Here is a 22,699-nt window from a genome sequence, read left to right as displayed (position 1 = left end):
CACGGAAGGTGCAGTAGCAATCCTGCAATCAGCACTGTCAGCCGTGGCCCCCAGGCCCCCAGGGGACTCTTCATACGGGGCATAGAGCCAGCATAGAGCCTTCACAAGACTGCCACTCTGGCTTTGCCTCTTTTCCCCCGCCAAAGAGTGTCATTCGGGTGAATCACCTACATTACTCTCCCTACCTAAACTAACCCCTTCTCTATTCGGGGTTTTTGTTTATTTGTTTCTCTTACCCTGGCTGCTTACCTTTCAAAACTCAATATACACACCATCTCCTTTAGAAAGTTTCCCCCATGCCCCAGTGCGGGCTGAGTAGAGCTTCTCTGTACTTCATGGCTCCTGCCCCCCATGTGAGTGTCTGAGGTCATCTTTCTTTTGTTTGTTTGTTTTTCAACATTTATTTATCTATTTTGAGGAAGAGGGAGAGAGCACTGGGAAGGGGCAGAGAGAGAGAATCCCAAGCAGGCTCTGCCCTGTCAGCACAGAGCCCGATGTGGAGCTCGATCTCACAAACCACGGAATCATGACCTGAACTGAAATCAGGAGTCAGATGCTTACCCGACCGAGCCATCCGGGCGCCCCTGAGGTCATCTTTTTATTACTTCCCCTCTCCACTGGACTAGAAATTCTTGAAGGTAGGGACTGACTTTCAGCTCTGCTTAGCACAAGGCCCGTATCCAGATGGCACTCAACAATGCTTACTGAGTGAACAGATGTCTCAACCTGGCCTCTCTGCTTTTTGCTCAAGGCCATGCTCGGGGCTCACACGTGCTGACTTACCACCCCTACCACGCCCACCACATCCTCCGTAACCAGGTCTGCTCTCCTGGATCCAGATCTTTGACTCCTTTGGGCATTTACTTCCCAAACCTCTCTTGGGTCTGGCCTCCCCCTTGGTGGTAGCAGCCCAGCTCCTCACCTTGAACTGCAACCCTGTCTACACTATAGCACTCCTACAGGCCTCCAGGTGTTGCGAAAGTCAGACTGTATTCAGATACTCAGATACCAGCCCACGGATTATATGGCCTCTCCAGGGCACCAAGCACATGCTCAGTGGTGCCCCTGATTAACAGCAGTATAAATCATGCAGTGAAAGCTTTGGCTCCTAATCTGCTATTCAAACATACATATGGTCATGACATTCCAAATAAAGAAAGCATTTCACTGAGCAGGCACTAGTTCCAAATCAAATAAACATCTAGAAAAAAAGGACGCACATTTCCCCCAAGATTCCAACTCATACCATCTCTTAAGGGACTAACTATCAAACGTTAAGTAGTGTCTTACGAACATAAATTTCTTCATTACTGACATCTGTTTCCCATTCATTCGTGTTAGTTTCTCTGATTAAAGCATCATTTCGGAGCCAACTTCTCAGTACTGGTTGAAAAGAAAGTAGGGAATCTGGGTAAATCTGATGCAAACTTAAGGAAATAGATCATTCATTTTAGGCATACTTTTTAAAAGCCATCCAGCCCTGGAGAGACTGACCCAGGAAAGAAATGTTACAAAGTACAGTATGAAGCACAGAGGAGATGCGCCCAAAAGATCTGGGTCTTGGCAGCTACCTTGGAGTCTAGCAGCTGGAGAAGCAAAAGAACATTCTAGTCAGAGCAGGCATGCTGGGGAATGTTCCGGCCAAAAAGTTCACCAACGCTGGCGTTTGCTACCTCACCCGGTACCGAGGGGACTAAATTAACATATTAAAACAAGAATGAATAAATAATACATTGTTTCCATAATTTTTTCCTGGATTAATATCCAGGAAATGTTTGAGATCTTTAAAAAAAAACTTTCTGGGTTGAGGAGACTGTAGCCAATTCTTAGAGGTGGCAAAGGGCTCAGAGTGGAGTGTGCCTTTGATATGTTCACTAACCAACCCAGAGCTCACCATTTTCTGGTGGGTACAACCCCAGGAAGCAATATTCCTCTGCCTGCATCATCCCAGGGCCAGGCACCAGGCAACTAACTAGAGATAGTAGCTGAGAGCCCCCCAGAATAATTCAATCTAGCCAGCTCTAAACTGCTAACACCGCCTTGCCTTTTTCCATCAGAAATTCCAGTAAAGACCGTAGCCTAAGGTCTCACATTGCTCCTGTCTTCGCCTCCTGACCACCCTGCTGTCATTCCATGTGGCCCTGCATGGCGTGCCATGCCTCCTGATTCTAGAACTTGGGGGGTGTGATGAACTTTGTTTCCTGAGCCTCTCCTCGGTCTCCCGTGGCCACACCTCACTGACCATCTCAAGGAAGAGTACAACAGATACAAAAAAAAAAAAACACACAGAATCATCATTATTAGCTGTCAGGAAAGGCATTTTCCAAAAGACTCCTTGAGAGCGACACTGCTCCAAAGTCATCTACCCCTATTTTTGTCTCCAGTCTTGAACCTACTCCAATCTGACTCATATCCCCACTCGCCATGGACATTGCTCTTGTTGAGGTGGCCAGTGAATTGCCCATTTGACCAATTCACTGGGCAGTTCCCAGTCTTCATCTTCCTGACCTTCAGCGGCATTCGGTGGAGTTCACTGCTGCCTCCTCCTTGTGCTCTTTGCTGCCAGCAACCTGCTCTTCTGATTTTACTTCTCCCTCACCGGCTCTACCTCTCGTCTCCTTGCTGATTCTTCCACCCCCAGCCTCTAAATGTTGGAGCACCCAGGCTCAGTGCCTGACCCTTTTTCCTGCATCAACACTCATCCTCTTGTTCATCTCAAGACTTGAAATTCTAACATATACATATCACGTGTGTAACTGACCACTCCCAAATGTATATCCCCAGCCTAGGGCTCTTTCAGACTACATGGGCAGACTTCTACCCAATGTCCACGTGCACCTGTCCAATGAGACAACTCACATTTTTAATAGCTTTATTGAAGTTTAGTGTGCATATCGTCACATTCACCTGCTGTCAGGATACCATTCAGTGATTTTCAGGAAATGTATAGATTTGGACAACCATCACCACAGTCCAGTTTTAGAATGTGTCATCACCCCAGGAAGTTCCTTTGTGCCTATTTACAATTAATCCTGACTCCCACCCCAGCCCTAGGCAAACATTGGTTTGTTTTATCTCCCTATAAATATGGCTTTTCCAGACATTTCCTGTAAACAGAATCCTACAGTTTGCAGTGTTTTGTGTCTGGCGTCTTTCACTTAGCACAATGTTTTTTGAGATTCATAAATGTTGCAGCATCTATCCATGTTTCATCCCTTTTTCATGCTGAGTTCTATTCCATCACACAGATACACCACATTTTACTTATTCAACCACCTGTTGGTGGACATTTGGATTATTTCCAGTTTGGGGCTCTTACGAATAATGCTGCTAAGAACATTTGCAACATGTCTTTGCATGGATGTACGTTTTCATTCCTTTTGATAAGTAGTAGAATTTCTGGGTCATATGATACATTTATATTTAACTTTTAAGAAACTACCAATCGGTTTTACAAAACGGTTTTGTCAATTTACTCTCCCACCGACAGTTTATGAGAGTTGCCAACACATGGTATCATCAGTCTTTAATTATAGTCTTTATAAGGTGTATAAAGGCATTGCAGTGTGCTTTTAACTTGTATTTCCCCAGTGATTAATGATAGTATTTTTTTCATTAGTAGCCATTTTTGTATCATCTTAGTAAAATGTTTATTTAAATTTTTGCTCATTATTAACCAGATTATTTGTCTCACTGTGAAGTTGTAAGAGTTCTCTGTATATTCTGGAATACAAGTACTTTATCAATCCACAGATATTTTCTCCAAGTAACTATCTTATCTTTTTATTTTATTTTCTTCTTTTTTTTGAGAGAGAGAGACAGAGAGAGCATGCCGAGCAGAGGAGAAGGACAAGGGAGGGAGAGAGAGAATCTTAAGCAGGCCCCATGCTCAGTATGGAGCCAGATGCAGGGCTCGATCCCACGACCCTGGGATCACGACCTGAGCCGAAATCAAGAGTCGGACACTCAACCGACAGAACCACCCAAGCGCTTCTCTTTTCATTTTCTTCATCATGTCTTTTGAAGTCAAGTGTATCACTTTTTTTCTCTCGTGGATTGTGCGTTGGGGATTATATCTAAAAATTATTTGCCTAACCCAAGTTCATGACATTTTTCTCCTATGTTTTCTTCTAGAAGTTTTATGCTTTTAGCTCTTACCTTTAGCGAGGTCTGTGATCTCTCCTGAGACAACTCAGATTTTACTCCACTGAAGCTGAGCTCCCAATCTCCTCCTCCAAACCCTTTGTCCTAAGGTCTTCCCCATCTCACTAAACACACATTTCATTCTTCCATGGCTTGGGTCACCCTTAATCCCTGTCTTCATCTGCCCCCATCGATATGTCCCCATAAGTCCTGTTTCCTCTACCTTCAGAATAGACCAAAAACACCTAAAGTACGCCTATTTCCCACCATATCCACCACTCCAATGAGGATCCAAGCCACCTCCAACTCCCAACTGGAGTATCGCATGGCATCTCAGCTGATGCCCTGGCTTCTGTTCTCACCCCAGCAGCCAGAATGGTCTTGGGAAAATAAGGTCATCCCACTCCTCTGCTCCAGCCCCCCAGTGGTTCTTACCTGACTCAGAGTTTAAGCCAAAGTTTGTAGGATGACCTACAGAGTTTGTTTCCACCTTATCTCTACGACCTGATACCCTGGGATTCCATCTCCCACCCTTACATTTCCCCTTTTGGCTCTGGTCCTACATCAGGCATGGCCCTGTCTCAGAGTGTTTGTACCAGATATGACTTATAACTAAAATGCCCATCCCCCCAGTCATCCACGTGACTTGATCCCTCATTTCCTTTACCTGATCCAAGGTCACCGTGAAGCCCGTTAGGGGCACCTGGGTGGCTCAGTCAGTTAAGAAGCCCTTGCTCGGCCACTCCACTTAAAACTGCACTACACCCCTCCCTTCTAGCCCTCTTTCGCTCTGATCAGTTTTACTTGTTTTCATACCACCTATTACCATCAGACGTACTAGATATACGGCCTGTTTGTGGTCTCCCTTCCCTGCCAGAAAATTCACTCCATGAAGATGAGGATTTGTTTGTTCTCTTCACCATTCTATCCTTCATGTCCCGTACACATAATAGGTGCCCAATGCATATTTGTCAGCTGAATGCTTGAAAACTGGAGGAGATTCTCTAGTCTAGCGTGTCCAAAATTGGGTTTTGTAGAATACTAGTATCCTGACAGAGATTAATGCCTGCAAAAATACGCCAAGTTCAGAAGCTTTACATGTTATTTTCCCTCTTGGAAATTCACAAAGCTTGTTCTGAGACCACTCAGTTGCCCTGGCACCTCTCACACAGTCCCTGACCCCCCTGAATGAGGTTCACATTTTTTCTGCTCTGCCCAAGGCAACGTGGAAGTCTCATCCGTAGGCAGAATTTTCATGGCAAACCATATCTATGAAGCCACGTTTCAGAATCTCAGCCCTGTCTGAAGCCCCCTTGCCTTATCCCACCACCATGATGATGTTGGAGCACAGGGACAGAAGGCAGGGCTGGCCAGGCTCAGTCCTGCCCACGCTGATGATCCCCATCTCAGTCAGCTCCAGCTGCTCTAATGAAATAGCACAGACTGGTGACTCAACCAACAGACATTTATTTCTCACAGTTCTGGAGGCTGGGAAGCCCAAGATCAAAGCTCAGGATCATTCAGTTCCTGGTAAGAGCTCCCTTCCTGGCTAGCAGATGGCCGTCTTCTCACTGTGTCCTCACATGGTGGAGACACAGAGAGCCATAGTTCTGGGCTTTCTTTTCTTAGAAGGACACTAATCCCATCTTGGGAGACCTACCCTCATGACTTCACCTAATCCTAATTACCTCCCACAGGCTTCACCTCCAGATACCATCACATGGGGGTGAGGGCTTCAACATATGAATTCTGGGGAGACAAAAGCATTCAGTCCAAAACAATCCCCAAGCCTGGGAAGTGTGCTGACACACAGAGATGTGGGAGGGAGCAAGGGGCAGAGCCTCAGTCCTGGGGTCCCAGCACCGAGGAGTCAGAAGGAAACATACACAAGGATAAAGGCCCCAGGTTTTCAGTTAACATGAAACGGAAATGTTAAGGAGGCTATGAAATAAAGAAGCAGAAAAGAAGAAAGTGACTGCAGAAATCCCTCCAGACCCCTCAGCAAATGTGAACTATCAGCAGCTCTGAGGCTCAAAACACAGGGTACAGCCCGCTGTTCTCAGCCTGTTTGGACTTTCATTTTATGTAGTTAAATTTTCACAACCGGTACTCCTTTGTTTGATAAAAATTAGAAAATCAGGAGAAGGAAATAGAAGAAAATAATCACCCACATTCTTTCACCCTAGTGACAACCACCATTAACCTGAGGCCCTTTCTTTGTGCCGGGTTTCTTCTGTGTGACAGCTGAAGACACACTATGTTCACAGAGGGCTGACAGTGGCTGGAAAGACACTCCATTTTCCTACATCCATATGAAGGTGGTTAGAGTCGATGACAGTCCAAATGATTGTCCAACTCATCACGTTTTTTCCTCTCAAGCCTTGGGGATATTACCTCTGCTCCCCTCCAATTTTTCCTGCCAAGGTCAGCTGGCTTCTGTGCCGATGCTCTCCCACCCCCCCAGCTCCATATTTACATTCTATCCAGGAATATTACAACAGTGGGGGGAGATTATTTGGGGGAGAGTTAAGGCAGGCCAGTGGCACGTGGGTGGCTCAGTTGGTTAAGTGTCTGATCTCGGCTCAGGTCATGATCTCGGGGTTCATGAGTTCTAGCCCCGGTTCAGGCTCTGTGCTGACAGCTCAGAGCCTGGATCCTGATTCAGATTCTGTGTCTTTGCCTCTCTCTGACCCTCCCCCACTCGTTCTCTCTTTCTCTCCCTCTCAAAAATAAATGAACATTAAAAAAAAAAAGAGCAGGGCAGGCCATGTTTTCCCAACCCTTTTGTCCACTGTCCCAATAAAAATTATGCTATATGTAAGTTGCCATTAAAAAAAATTCTGTCATATTTTAAATACTTTATTGATGACACAGATAGATAAATAGTAATAAAATATAAATATAATAATATAAATATTAATGTCTTAAAATAAAAATGTTATATCACTGTTAAAGAATCTATATGGCACAGTGATTTGATGACCACTGTAATCTCCTTCAAAAACCAAAAACAAGCCCTGAACAGTTGGAAATCTGACACCATTCCCCTTTCTTCTTAAGCTCCTTCATTCCAACCCTCCCCCCCAAGAATTTTAAGTAACCTATTTCTATACTGAATTTTTTTTTTAATTTTGTAATGCTTATTTATTTTTGAGAGAATCAGAGACAGAGCACAAGTGGGAGAGGAGCAGAGAGAGAGGGAGACACAGAATCTGAAGCAGGCTCCAGGCCCTGAGCTGTCAGCACAGAGCCTGATGCGGGGCTCGAACCCACAAGCTGTGAGATCACCTGAGCCTAAGTCGGACGCTCAACCAACTGAGCCACCCAGATGCCCCCTAACAAACTGAATTTTTTATTGTGCTATTATTACAATTATCAATGGTACACAACTGACGAAAACATAAACATACTATAGGATTTGGTAAATCTTTATTAATCATAACAAGTGAAACAAATCCATAAAAACCTTTAGAAAGCATATTCTTTAACTAGCGAGGGAAGTTGGAAGAGGGAGGTCACAAAACAGGCATCATCACCATGCTCACATATTCTACATAATCCATGTGAGTCCAGATAATACCAATTCAAATCCAAACCAAAAACACCCCATTTCTGATTTTATGTCCTCAGAAAGTCCTGGGGTACCCCATGGTAGACAGAGAGTTCAGGTCTCAGCAGTGAGATTCACAGAGCAATGTTTTGCAAGAAGTATGGGACTCTCTCAGCACAAGTAGGGGGAAATGGAGAAGACTTCAGGTGGTGGAGAAGGAGCTATAGAAACTTCTCTGTAAAGACAAGATCACATCAACCTGGGACAGAAGATGACAAGACTAGAACACTACTTCAAAATGAAGTGCTTATCTTCTTACAAAGTAGTTGTTTCCCGAGGGGTCAGGTTTATAGAAGTGGTTAAGAGAAAAGTGGAAAGTGGCCACCATTTCGCAAAGCCTATCTAGAGAGAGAAATGGGCAGAGTGAGTATGGGTGATAAGACAAAGGAGACGGAGTAGAGAAGATCTGGAAGCATTTGCAGACGGGAAGCTGATGAAGCCTCCAGATGAACAGGTGTCCTGGGAAGCTAGAGCAGCCTTGTGAGGACATCATCCTGCTGCTTCTGCGAGAAATAACACCTTGTTGGCTCAGTTGGTTAAGAGTCCGACTTCGGCTCAGGTCATGATCTCACAGTTCATGAGTTCAAGTTCCGCGTTGGGCTCTGTGCTGACAGCTCAGAGCCTAGAGCCTGCTTTGGATTCTCTGTATCCCTCCCTCTCTGCCGCTCCCCATTTGTGCTCTCTCTCTCTCTCTCTCTCTCAAAAATAAACATTAAAAAAAAAGTGGGGCGCCTGGGTGGCGCAGTCGGTTAGGCGTCCAACTTCAGCCAGGTCACAATCTCGCGGTCCGTGAGTTTGAGCCCCACGTCAGGCTCTGGGCTGATGGCTTGGAGCCTGGAGCCTGTTTCCGATTCTGTGTCTCCCTCTCTCTCTGCCCCTCCCCCATTCATGCTCTGTCTCTCTCTGTCCCAAAAATAAATAAAAAACGTTGAAAAAAAAAAAAAGAAATAGCACCTTATGGAGGAAATCTGTATTTCATACTCATTGACATTATGTATAGAAGTTTAACAGGATGCTTATTCTCATTATTCGTGAGCTCTTGCCTCCAAATCAAGTCTTTAATGATTTTTTAAAACTTATTTTCATCATCCTCTTCTTATTCCATGCCATGGAGACTTTATTTATGCCAGGTTTGCTCGGCTGTGTCAAAGAGCCTCTGTACGTACGTGTGAGATCACACCCTTCCTCAGCCTTGGCAAGTCTGTTCTTCTCCCCTGGGCAGGAAAAATAGACACTTGGGACTACGTAGCAGATCAGTAATGTAGTGGAGTAACTGACAATAAATTAGGGGGAAAAAATGTCTTACGAGGGTTATTGCAGTTCTAGCTGCTTAAAGAAACCCTGCTTCATTCTACCACGATAAAAATGAAAGCACCAAATCTCTACCAGTTCTTAAGTCAAAGGGGGTGGATGAGTCCACATGGTTTTCCATGAATATCACATTCTTCGTGTTATCTGGAAAAAACGGTTATCACATCAGGTTTCATCCAAATGAGGATTACGTTCATTTTGTTTGTATAATCTCCCTCATGCCTCCGTGCTTCCTTTATATGTTTTTCCTCACTGATTTAGTGCTGCACGATGTGGGTACAAAGGTCCTCAACTCCATCCTTGCCCTCAAGTGGGGCACATTCTAGCTGAGAAAAAGACACCTCCCCAGCTAGTTGTGCAGATCAGACTCAAGAATCTCTATACCCTTGAAATGTCTTTCACTATCGCGAACTCTAAAATATCTAGCAAGAACTGCTTTTTACCATTTTAAAATCTTTCAGTTTTTAAAAGTAATCCTAGAGGGGTGCCCGAGTGGCTCAGTCAGTTAAGCCTCTGGCTCTTGATTTTTGGCTCAGGTCATGATCTAGAGGTTTGTGAGTTCGAGCCGCACATCAGGCTCCACGCTGACAATGGGTGGAATCTGCTTGGGATTCTCTCTCTCTCTCTCTCTCTCTCTCAAAATAAAGAAATAAACTTAAAAAAATATTTAAAAAAGGTAATCCTAGAGAAGCCATTTCATTTTTTTTATTCAGATGAGATAATGTTTAATAAAATATATTGTCTCTCTTTTAAACACTAATTCATAAAATTATTCTCGTGAATTAGGTGGTACCTATTTTAAGTAAACTTGAAAAACTGGATTTTTTTTTAAGGAGGGGAAGTAAATGAATAAGGTGCATTTTCATGTTTTTCTTTAAATTTTTTTAACGTTTATTTTTGACAGAGAGAGAGAGAGAGAGAGAGAGAGAGCATGAGCGAGGGAGGGGCAGAGAGAGAGAGGGAGACACAGAATCCAAAGCAGGCTCCAGAATCTGAGCTGTCAGCACAGAGCCCGACATGAGGTTCAAACTCACAGACTGCGAGATCATGACCTGAGCCAAAGTCAGACGCTCAACCGACTGAGCCACCCAGGCGCCCCCATTTTCATGTTTAAAAACACTTATTATTGACTATTAAAGGACTTCCCTCTGGAGCAGAAGCAAGGTGGGTGGCCAGGCAGACAACAGGACTGGCAAGAACCAGTCAGGAAGCCCACCTTTGTCCCATCAGGGAACCACACACACTCTGTGACACTTGCCATGTGCCTGCCCTGCGTGGCTGGGGACCATGGAACCTGAGGAGGAAACGGGTATTAACCAAATAATCACACAAATGTGTGAGTTCACAGTGTGGCCAATGCCATACAGGAAAAGTCTCGGGACCCTCAGTACATGTAACAGTGCATGTGATCTGCCACGTTTACGTGATCTTCAAAATGGAAAATAGTGGCTTAGTGATCTTTTAAGTGAGTGAAAAAAGAACGTCAAGGGCCATCTCTTTTTTTATTATTGTTATTTTTAAATTTTTATTTATTTTTGAGAGACAGAGAGACAGAGTGAGAGGTGGGGAGGAGCAGAGAGAGAGGGAGACACAGACTCTGAAGCAGGCCCCAGGCTCTGAGCTGTCTGTCAGCACAGAGTCCGACGCGGGGCTTGAACCCAGGAACCGCGAGACCACGACCTGAGCCAAAGTCAGACACTTAACTGACTGAATCACCCAGGTGCCCCTACATATATCTAATAATATGTTTGAAATACATGCTGTGTCTATGATTTAGCCTAGGGCCATGGCTTGGGTCTCTAGAAGGGTTTCTCCGATTGAAGTTATCAGCGCTGTTGGAAAGCTGAACCCCGAACTCGTTGGCCATCCATTCACCTACGAGCCTGCTTCTCATTCCACAGATTGGAAAGGCTCTTCCCAATGGTAACTGGATTGGTGTGCCTGTGCCTGGAATAGTTGAGTGGCATTCCTTTTATTCTTAGTTAAGTCGATGTGGCATTGCTGGCAGGACCGAGGTTTTCCGTCTCAGTCGCGAAGAAGCCAAGACATGTACTTATTACGTCAAATGGACGGCTGTCAGCATTATCTCATCTTTGCTTATGTGAAGTTCTAAATTTGCAAAATAAAATTACATTCTCCTGTTATTTTTTTAATCTAATCTTCCTGTTGGAAAAAAAAGGGGGAAAAAATGTTGTTTAAAGTAATTTTTCTGTATTTTTTTAGGCTTACCTCCAATTCCTTCAGCTTCCAGAACGGGCTTTGCAGAATTTTCCATGAGGGAACGCATGAGGGAGAAATTGCAGGCTGCCAGGGTGAGAAAAACCACATGACTATTTTGTTCCGTGCTGATTACAGTTCTCCAGGTCTTGTCTAGAATGCCGCGTTTGCTCAAAACTGCGTGCGTTTGAATGCCGTTAAATTTGTTTTTCATGTTTTAAATATTAATGTAGTATTTAACATTGGCACAGGTGGAAAGTTATGCTTAAGAAGAATTTAATGTCCTTTTTCTTAACCATTTCATTCGCTCTTACCTCTTAAAGAAGCGCAGCGTGTAGTTTTTAGTGACTGTCTGCCATCGAGATGGCATCAGTGACACTACGCAGCAGTAATTTTCTGTCTGCCTTTTTAGTCCAAAGCAGAAAGCACGCTGCTGCAGGAAATCCCCACCCCTCGGCCTAGGCGCTTACAGAGTCCCGGTGAGAAAGAACTGGAGACCGAATTTGGCGCGGAGGTGAGAAACGGGACTTCTCTACTTTGTGATCAAAGACAGTGAGGCAGAGGATGACATTGCCAGCAAAAGTTTCTAGAACAGAGCTATGCACAGAGGAGGCATTCAGTGCTGATTAGTAGTCATCGTAGCTACTGTTTGTAGAGTCCTACTCAATGCCAAGTGTTTTGCCAGGTCTTTTTCTCATGTTACCACATCATGATCCCAGCTCCCCTAGGGGGATGGGTTCTGTTCTCTTCATTCACATGTGACCGATGAGCACACTGAGGTTCGAAGCACCTGCCATCCCCAGGTAACAGGGCAGACGTGTGGAGGAGTCGGGATCGGATTCCGGTTCTTTCTCATTCCCAGGCTGTCTCGTGGGTCAGCATTGCTGGATCCGGGGATTTTCTGGGAAGCAGAGAGAGACAGGAGTGCAGGAGGAAAGTAGGGTGGATTGGTGGCGGCCTTGAATGCCACACTGAAGAGCTTCGATCGTTTTCTACAAGCCATGGTAAGCAGTCGGCCGTAGGATGGGGAGGTGGTTTGAATGCACAGGAGTGATTTTTGTTTGAATCTGAGGGGCTGAGGGGCATCTCCATGTGTGCTCCTCTGTCTAGAGATACATACAGAGGAAAGGACTGGGCCTGGAGAAACAGGTTTAGGACACATTTCTACTGCAGTGAGTTTTGGAGTTTGGAGAGGCCTTTGTTTCCTGACAGAAGACTGAATGAGGAGGGTTTTGACCTTTGGCCCATGAGGAGGACAGAAAGCAGTACAAGATAGAAAGTCTTGTCAGAAGGAGATAAAGGATTGGGGCGCCTGGGTGGCTCAGTCGGTTGGGCCTCTGACTTCAGCTCAGCCCATGATCTTGCAGTTCGTGGGTTCGAGCCTCGTGTCGGGCTCTGTGCTGACAGCTCAGAGCCTGGAGCCTGCTTCGGAGTCTTCTTTTGTCTATGCCCCTCCCCTGCTTGCATTCTGTCTCTCTCTCTCTCTCAAAAATAAATAAACATAAAAAAATAAAATAAAAGAAGTAGATGAAAGACAAGCCTGTAAGAGGGTGGAAGAAGGAAGGAAGAGCAGAGCCAATGGCTCAGTGAAGTGTTTGCAGATCTAGTCCAACTGTTTGTTGTTGATGAGGACGATTTGGGTTGTTTTTCACTATTGAGACAGCACAGGCATGAAGGAATTTCTGTGGAAAGATCACTGATTGCTTAGAGGATGGCTTCTCTTTTTCTGTAATGAGATGTAATAAAATTTTGTCACATTCATCCCAAACAAGCCAAAGATCGCATGACTACAAGGAAAGTTACAGCTGTGCACATGTGACGTGGCCCATGGTTCCTCAGTGGGAATACTCCGTGGGTCCGATGAAATGGCTTTATGATAGTTTATTACTCCACTCTGCTGAGAAGGCATTTATTTTTCTTTGATTCCAATGATTTTCTTCATTGTAAGAGCCATAATTCTGAAATATTGGAAAATAAAGAAAAACTACCTAAAATCCCTTCAGCTTAACACAAGCACTTTAGTTATGTGGGTAGGTGTGTGAATCCCAGCGTCTGGTCAGATGGGCTAAATGATAGCAGGGTCTGGTCTCTTATATCTGAGCTTACCTACACTTCCTGATTGATAGTCATTTCACAAAATCATGGCAGGTCTCACTTGTACGTGGGCCATGAATATGATATCCCAAATAAAGTTCAAGTTGTAGAAGTAAAAATATACTCCCTTGGCTTATAGAGTATTTATTGCTTTTTGTGAGCAGGACCTTGACTTATAGCCATTATATTCTATATCCCCTAAGAGCCACTGTATGGATTTGAGGTGTTGGAAGAGGTCATCAAAAAGACGTGACCGCTGGTTGACCCACAAGCTGGACCCAGGCAATTGGAGGCTTCTCACTCCCTCCCCAGTCATGGAAATGTGTGTTCCACCTGCCTTCCCCACTCCCAGAAGCTGTCCCCGGGGTACAGCCTTGAGACAGAAATGTGGTGTTGGCCATCTGTCTGGTATACTTGAATGAATCCAGTTAGGACCTCTGTACAGACTTCTACGATTTGGCAGGCAGGCGTGGGGGTCTCCTTCTCTTGCAGGCATGCCTCACAATTTCCCTTGCTGATTAAAACTGCCACCTACCAATCTAGAATGGTTTGCTTCTGTCTTTAGTCTCTCCCTCTGCCCACATGGCCAATTTGCAAAGCAACATACAAGGCAAACATCAACTGCCTTCTCTTTTAATTTTTTTTTCAGAAAAGTCATCTTTTTAAAACATTTTAAGAAATAAATATTTCTGAAATGGAAATGATAGGCAAGGAAAGGAGAAATTGAGCAGGAAAGAGAAGAGATAAGATGTTGTAACTTCAGAGGCGCCTGGGAGGCTCAGTCGGTTGGGCATCTGACTTTGGCTCAGGTCATGATCTCATGGTCCATGGGTTCAAGCCCCACGTCAGGCTCTGTGCTGACAGCTCAGAGCTTGGAGCCTGCTTCAGATTCTGTGTCTCCCTCGCTCTCTGCCCCTCCCCTGCTCACGCTCTGTCTCTGTCTCTCTCAAAAATAAATAAACATTAAAAAAAAAAAAGATGTTGTAACTTCAGACACAACGTGGCCTTGAGGGCCTAGAGGTCACTTCCAAGAGCGGGACAGGGTTAACCCTCTTAGTCTTCACTTAGCTGATCCAGGGGCTCCCAGATCTTGGCTGTAACTCATCTTCCAGTCCATTGGCTTTAAAAAAAAAAAAAACACCTCCCTTTGTTTTTTCCTCCTTGATGATCCCGAGTTGTCAAAGTGAATTTGGGTGAATGAGGTGGAAATGGCATGTAAAATTGCTTTTAGCACAGCCCTGGAACCATAACAATACTGGATGGTTTCAGCGCTCCACAAAAAAAAAAAAAAAAAAAAAAAAGTCTTGGTAAAGAAAAATCAGTTCTCAGGCACATTGAATGAGATAAACACGCATGTTTACCTTAGCCAGTTACAAAGAAGAAGGAAAGGCATCAGGCTTGTAAATTTTGGCCTAGAAAATGAAATCGCTTCAATATTCAGTTTCATTTTTACATTTCTTTAGATTCAGGTTACTCACGATGGTGCCTTTTGAAAGTCTGATTCGGCCAGCAGAGACTGTATAACTTTACAAAGAGAAGAGTAAGCCTAGGTGGGCAGTAACTGGGGGGGGTGGGGGGGGGGGTACAGAGTTCAGCTCATGGCTCAGAGACCTCCACGCATGGCAGCTCTCCCTGACGGGACCGGCTGACCTGGCATGAATGAGTAACTCCTTTTCCTGTGAAATTGCGACACACAGGCCGGACTCCACAGTTTTTTGGGTTTTTTTTTCTTCTGACTCTTCCAATGTTGGACTTCAATACCATGGATAAGGGTTCAAAACAGCCAGGTTACATTAACAGTTGATTCAGCGGCCTTTTTTTCAGACCTGATCTCAGGTTTTTAACAGAACATCTCTCAGGCATATTTCTTGATGTGTATGTACCTCAACCCAGAAGGAATATCCAGAAGTGGTCCATTTATATCCTATTGAGCAAAGGAGAGAGCCCAGATGCTGGACCTTAGCTGCCCAGTGTTAAAATGTTGGCAACCTCATTCACCAGCTGTGTGACCTTGGACATGCAATTTACCTACCCTCTGGACCCCACTTCCCACCTCTGTAAAAGGTGATACTACTAGAACCTAATTCTTGGTATTGTTTTGAGGATTCAATGGACTCAGACATGTAAACGCTGTTTTCAACACTGTCTGACACATGGGGAGCCCTTTCTATGTAAGAGTTAGCTATCGTTAGACACTGTAGAGTAAGAGGGAAAAGGAGAAAACGGTTGGGAATACTTTCGTCGGTAATCTGAATTCACCAACACCAACCTCTGTTTATTTTCTTTAGCGTTTCTTTTTATTTTGTATGAGAACAAAGCAAAACACAAATGTCTAAAAACACGTGAATACTAAAGTGAAAATAGCAGAACATTTGAATATTTGGCCTCCGCTAGAGATGACCAGAATTATTCCTTCATTTGTGGGCCTGGTTCACTGTCCCAAGACCTGATTCTTTGATGTAGTCTATGTGTTGCCCAGCCAGCATCTACAACAGACGCCTTCCTGGCTGGTGTCTAATTGGCCCTGACAACACAACGTTACCATGGATGGCAATAGCCCAACCTAGAAGAGCCCAGTGGGGATCACAGACATTAACGGACAATGTGGAGACAAGGTGGTTAAATTCCGTGCTGGAAAACATTTGGAGCCCACAGAAAGGGCCCTTAACTCCAGCCATGAGGTTAGGTTATATAAAATTTGAGTTATCTCAACTTAAGCAGTGGTTTCTTACCCATGACTCCAAAAGCACCTGCAGCAAAAGAATAAATAGACACACTGGGCTTCACCAAAATTAAAAACGTTTGTGCTTCAAAGGGCATCATCAAGAAAGAGAAAAGACAACACAGAGTGGGAGAAATTATTTGCAAATCAGGTATCGCGTTTAGTATCTTGACTAGTATGAAGCATATACAAAAATTTCAGGTGTCTACAAGACAATCCAGATTAGGATGTCTTTTAGGGAATCAAAAATGTTGAATGGTAGTTTAGAAGAGAAGATTAGGGCTTGAACTACTATATTTTGTATTTGTGCTATGGTAAAAGTAATGGGACTTAAGATTGTCTTGTTCAAATTACAAGAGGCCTATAGAGCCTTCGTAGAGGACACAATAAATCCAAAGGTGACAAAAAATGCCAGCTGGATGCATGGACTATGTGGTGATCGGCACTCAGTATTTGCTGCCTTGAAGTTGAATGTACTTTATTACTTTAAGATTATACAAATGTGTTATAGGTAACAGTTCTTTAAAATTTAATTCCACCCACTCAGTCATTTTAAGTACATTTAATGACCTTAAATGTACTAATATAATTTTTTATTTTTTTACCACACCGATATAAATATCATTTTAGATTTGATAGAAGTTACATAACAGACTTTTATACCAAGTGTATATACACTGTGATAAAACCACCACTCTGGCAAATGAAGCACACCAATGAAATTATATTGTGTGAATGTGATATCCTCTGAGCCAGGAAAGTACAGGAAGAGATGGGAAGGAACAAAACGCATAAAACACTAAACTACCGGTATGCACATATTGGGCTACCTGGAATTTAACCTACTGATTTTATTTTCTAAACTACCAGTGTTAGACTTTCTGTCGGGTCTCATGTTTTATTCACACCATTTCTCACAGATCTCTGAAAGCTAAGGCTTGCCTGTTCAGAACCAATCTGCCCCCTCTCCCAGCGGTTGACCTCTTGGCTTATTTTCCATGTTTTCAAACCCACCAATCTGTCCCATGAGCTGTAGAAGGTGGCAGATTCTGAGGCAGACAGGGGCAGAAAGGCATCTTCAACAGCACATGAGAAAGGCTTAGCCCCATTTCGGGAGAGGATCAGACTTGACAGAGCTTTGGAAATCCCCCCTGACCAAGCCCTGGAATCGGCTCTTTATTCTACCCTAATATTTTAAAATCATTTGTCCTTACACTGAATAACATTCATCTGCTTCTTTCCTCATCAAAACAACATTTCAAATTCTGGAATTTACCAAGACCAACAACTCCATACTTTGCATTGCACCATGGGATTTACTCTCCAGTGCAGCTTCAACTTTTATATGGTTGAGTTGGTACATAACTATTGAATCTAACCTAATACTGCGAAATGAGAAAAAAAAGGAAAAATGTAGAATTTTACACAAATGGGAATGGCATATATTCTCTTGATACTATGGTAAATTATACCCAACTGATATCTCGTTGTTTTTTTAAAGCTTTTTATTTTTTTAATTATTATTTTTTTTTAAATTTTTTTTTAATGTTTATTTATTTTTGAGACAGAGAGAGAGAGGCAGAGAGAGAGGGAGACACAGAATCTGAAACAGACTCCAGGCTCTGAGCTGTCAGCACAGAGCCCGACGCGGGGCTCGAACTCACGGACCGTGAGATCATGACCTGAGCCGAAGCCGGACGCTTAACTGACCAAGCCACCCAGGCGCCCCTTTTTAATTATTTTTTTAATGTTTATTTATTTTGGGGAGAGGCAGAGACAGAAGGAGACACAGAATCCAAAGCAGGCTCCAGGCTCTGCGCTGTCAGCACAGAGGCCAACACGGGGCTCGAACCCACGAACAGCGAGATCATGGCCTGAGCCAAAGTCAGACGCTCAACCAACTGAGCCCCAACCCAGGTGCCCCGACCGACACCTCGTTTTTATTCTGGTCATGCTGGACATCTAGCTGTACCTGGGTGAAATTTCATAGCACCCTGTTTTATTGCACTCAAGGATCTCAAGCTCTCGTCACTGGCCTGTGGAGACCCACCCAGCCATTCTGAGACTTTCACAAAACTGGAAGGGCCAGGAGCCTGGGGCAACTCTTGCACACTGGGAACAGAAGCCATGAGACAAGGATCCACTCTTCCATGTCCTAGGCAGGCAATTCTGAGAAGCACTGTCCTCAGCGGGGCTCCAGTGGGATAGAGCCCTGGTCACCACCGCATTAGCCAGCTCAGTAACATTCGCCAGAATTGGCTTTTCCTCCTGTTTCATTCTCCCCAGTTCCCAACTCCTGTTCTTTGGTACCACTTTTCAAAATAAGCCACAAAAATCAGGCACAAAAGACCCTTGCATTAGGCTCTAATTTCTGGCAGACTAAAATAAAACTTTTATAGCCACATGATGTACATACAAGCTAGGAAGATAAAAGACACGTAAGAAGAAAATTAAGAATGTGACACTAAGACCCACCGTTATTGAGCCGTAACTAGGGGCATATTTTAGGTGCATGGCCTTATTTGATGTTCAAAGCAGGTGGCCTAACCTGTTAAGTGATGGAGTTGGGATTCAGGGCTAGGCAGTCAGACTCCAGAGTCCATGGTTTGATTACTAAGCTATACAAAGCAGCACCTGATGTGCCTCAGACAATAAGATTCTAGAAAAGAGTAGTCTGAGAAAGGAAGTAGCTTTGCATGGTCTGGAAAAACAGGCAGGACTTGAGAAGCATAGGTGGAGGAGCCCCAGTATGGGTGTACTATATTCCACTTGCCCTAACTAAAGTCATTCCATGCTGTGACACAAGTCTCAGCACAGATAATAATCTGCAGGTAGAATAAGTGTGTCCCTTCTTACTATGAATATCTACATATGCTACTAGAATGGCTTAGAGTCGCTCCAAAGGAAGGGTTGGCATTTGGATTGTGCTGGGTGGGAAAGAAGGAATCCTCAGGTTCTAGGAGGAGTGGATTAGAAGCAGAAATGAGGACAAAGTGAGGACAGCCCCCGGTGGATTGGCCTGATCAGAGGACAAAGGGAGCCCCCATAATGAGAATTAGCACATTGAGCTATCAGAGACAGAACTCGTTTCCTGCGGGAAGGACCCCTCCAGGGGTTTGCAAGGACAGGCCTCGTGTCCTGGAGGCTGTTGGTCAGATACAGTCACTTTCAGACATTATTGATGCTTTCCTTCATAGACTGTTTGGAAATGGTCCTCTATGAACTACGTTATCTATTGATCTGCAGAAGAAATAGCATTTGTCATGGTAGGGCCTAGTGAGTATAAAACTCTATCTTTGTTGAGTCTTGAGAGAGACAGAAGTAAGAAAATATTCAGCAACCTTAACCTTCAAATATATTTGATATTTGCAAGCATTTCATACCTTGGGAATGGTGGTCTACACCAATGGTCTGAGGTTTCCCCTTTGAGAGTTCATGTTTATTTTAGAACATGTTTAGTTTCTTGATTTAAGTGTTCTGTCTATCCTATTTTCCACTCCTATAGCCAGGGGAGGAGGCACAAAAGACTCAACAAGAAGATGATTCCCAGAGTCGCTCGAGAGTAAAGTTCCGTGATTCTGTACGAAAAATCAAGACTAAACCCCCGGTGAGAAAGCCTGTCTTTTTAAATCATGCCTGCTTTAAATCATGTGTTTTGTTGGTCTGTTTGTATTTTTCAAATATATCCAATGAGAGATGCCCATATATATAGCCCGACTCTTATTGCCGTGGAGTATGCAAGAGAAAAGCATGAGAACTGATTCTTACTTTTAAAATGCTTAAAAATCTAGGGGCGCTTGGGGGGCTCAGTCAGTGAAGCATCTGACTCCTGATCTTGGCTCAGGCCATGATCTCACAGTTCGTGAGTTCAAGCCCCAAATCGGGCTCTGTGCTGACACCGCAGAGCTGGCTTGGGATTTCTCTCTCTCTCTCTCTCCCTCTCTCTGCCCCTCCCCTGCTCACATGCATTCTCCCTCTCTCTCTCTCAAAAACAAATAAACTGTAAAAAATAATAAATAAATAAGTAAGTAAGTAAATAAATAAATAAATAAATGCTTGAATCTAGCAGGAGAGATTAGAATACTGCCTGACTGGATGAAGAGGAGTACAGGGCAGGGCAGGAAATGTTAGCAGGAAGATTATTTGTTCAGCTCTGCAGTTGTACCAGCTTTCATTATGGGGAAAAAAGGGGGTAGGAACTCAGGAGGAATCAAAACCGAAAAAGCACATTAAAAAAAAAAAAAGTTAACAAACCCCTGAATTGCTCCTAATTAAACAAAACTATCTCAACAGTGGCCTATAAAATAGTGAATCTACTTTTTTCTTTTTTTTTTTTTTTGGCATCTTAATCATCTTTTCAAAAGCTTTTACTGCTGTAAATAAGATATTGATATGCTTATTAGAATGTTCGCTAGTTTATTAAAGAAAAGTAACTCGTGAAAGTATTAGAGGAAGCCACCAACTGCCTGCTGCACTTGTTAAAGTTTGTGATGGGTCATCTCGGACCTTCGACAAAGGTAACACGTTTGGGATGCCTCCAATGTGCCCGGTACCATTAGCATCAAGCCGCGGTGAACCGTCCGGCACTCACCTCGGCTTACGCAATCTGAAGTTCTATTACTCGCTGTTTCTCCGTAGGTCCCACCTGGCTTCCCTTCTGCCGAAGAAGCCTATAACTTCTTCACTTTCAACTTTGATCCTGAACCGGAGGAATCAGAGGAAAAACCAAAAGCAAAAAATAGAGATGGAACTACCCAAGAGGAGGAGGAAGGAGAGGAAGAAGAGCCACCTGTGCAGGGAATCCACAAAACGGTATTTAATATTACGACGGTTATGAGGAGAGGGATGATGATGATGTTACTGACCACAATGGTGACACTGGTGATGGTGATAACATCTTCGCCAGGGAGTGGCTGAGGACAGACTTGTCACCACCACGCAGCTCATCCATGTCTTCATTGAAAGCAATGGGGATACGACATTGCCGTTACTTTCTGTAGCTGCTGATTTTACCCCACGGTTTGGGTAATAAGGACCTTGATTAAATCTGTCCATTTCTCTCTGGTGGAAAAAGAGAAAAGCCCAACCATGTGGCTTGCAGGTTCTTGTTGCTAGATCCACACGGTGTTAGTATTCATTTCATATGCAAATTGTTCACCTCTCCAAGGCACATGACGCCTGCTCTCTCTTCCCACAACCTTACAGGTGATCAGTTTTTTATGCCCCGTTCCACACCTGAGCTACAACTCAGATTCTATCATCGTGGGAGGTATATGTGAGGCGAAAGAAAACACACCATTAAAAAAAAAAAATGGACAAAGGACTTGAATAGACATCTCTCCAAAGAAGATCTACAGATGGGCAATAAGTACATGAAAATACGTCTAACGTCACTAATCATTACAGAACTGCAAATCTAAACCACAACGAGATACCATTTTACACAAATTAGAATGGCTATTATTTTTAAAAAATGAAAAGAACAAGTGTGGACAAGGATGTTAAGAAACTAGACCCTTGTGCATTGCTGATGGTGACGTGAAATGGAGCAGCTGCTGTGAAAACAGCCTGGTTATTCCTCAAAAATTTAAACATGGAATTATTATGGTCCCACAGTTCCACTTCTGGGTTTAGACCCAAAAGAATAGGAAGCAGGCACTCAGATACTTGGACACTTATGCTGATAGAAGCATTGTTCACAATAGCCAAAAGGTGAAGGCAACCCAAGTGTCCATCAACAGATGAATGGATGAACAAACTGTGGTGTAGACATACGATGGAAAAGTCTTCAGCATTAAAAGGGAAAGAAATTTAGGGTACCTGGTTGGCTCAGTCAGTAGAATGTGTGACTCTTGATCTCACAGTCGTGAGTTTGAGCATGATGTTGGACATAAGGAAGGAAGGAAGGAAGGAAGGAAGGAAGGAAGGAAGGAAGGAAGGAAAGAAAGAAAGAAAGAAAGAAAGAAAGAAAGAAAGAAAGAAAGAAAAAGAAAAGGGAGGGAGGGAGGAAGGAAGGAAGGAAGGAAGGAAGGAAGGAAGGAAGGAAGGAAGGAAGGAAGGAAGGAAGGAAGAAGGAAAAGATTTGGAGGCACCTGGGTGGTTTAGTGATTTAAGTGTTTGACTTCAGCCCAGGTCATGATCTCACAGTTCATGAGTTCGAGCCCCGCGTTGGGCTCTGTGCTAACAAAGCAGAGTCTGCTTCAGATCTTCTGTCTCCCTCTCTCTCTGCTCCTCCCTGCCCCCTCTCATAAATAAACAAACATTCAAAAAAAAGATTTAGTTTTTTAACAAAAAGATTTGGATATGCCAATTATATCTCAATAAAACTAAAAAAAATTTTTTTTAATATGAAATTTATTGCTAAATTGGTTTCCATACAACACCCAGTGCTTATCCCAACAAGTGCCCTCCTCAGTACCCCTCACCCACCCTCCCGTCCCTCCCATCCCCCATCAACCCTCAGTTTGTTCTCAGTTTTTAAGAGTCTCTTATTGTTTGGCTCACTCCCTCTCTAACCTCTTTTTTTCTTTTCCTTCCCCTCCCTCATGGTCTTCTGTTAAGTTTCTCAGGATCCACATAAGACAGAAAACGTTATCTGTCTT

The 22,699-nt window shown here is 43.8% G+C and overlaps 1 protein-coding gene across 6 annotated transcripts in view; it reads left to right on the top strand.

Annotated features, from left to right (window-relative positions):
• The window catches only part of CC2D2A (coiled-coil and C2 domain containing 2A), a 149,566-nt gene that overhangs the window by 19,374 nt on the left and 107,493 nt on the right, over nucleotides 1-22,699 (top strand). For 5 of the 6 annotated variants that reach the window (XM_053217555.1, XM_053217552.1, XM_053217553.1 and 2 more), the window contains exons 5-8: nucleotides 11,288-11,376; nucleotides 11,694-11,795; nucleotides 19,603-19,704; nucleotides 20,736-20,909. In XM_053217555.1, the coding sequence (XP_053073530.1) occupies nucleotides 11,288-11,376; nucleotides 11,694-11,795; nucleotides 19,603-19,704; nucleotides 20,736-20,909 (467 nt within the window). Of the gene's footprint in view, nucleotides 1-11,287; nucleotides 11,377-11,693; nucleotides 11,796-12,150; nucleotides 12,286-19,602; nucleotides 19,705-20,735; nucleotides 20,910-22,699 lie in introns of those variants that run through there. The other variant, XM_053217554.1, reaches the window with a different exon arrangement.

This window comes from Acinonyx jubatus, chromosome B1 (genome assembly GCF_027475565.1).
Source record: "Acinonyx jubatus isolate Ajub_Pintada_27869175 chromosome B1, VMU_Ajub_asm_v1.0, whole genome shotgun sequence".
NCBI classification, from domain to species: domain Eukaryota; kingdom Metazoa; phylum Chordata; class Mammalia; order Carnivora; family Felidae; genus Acinonyx; species Acinonyx jubatus.
The sequence above is the reverse complement of the archived record's forward strand: the minus strand, read 5'-3'. Positions and strand labels throughout refer to the sequence as shown.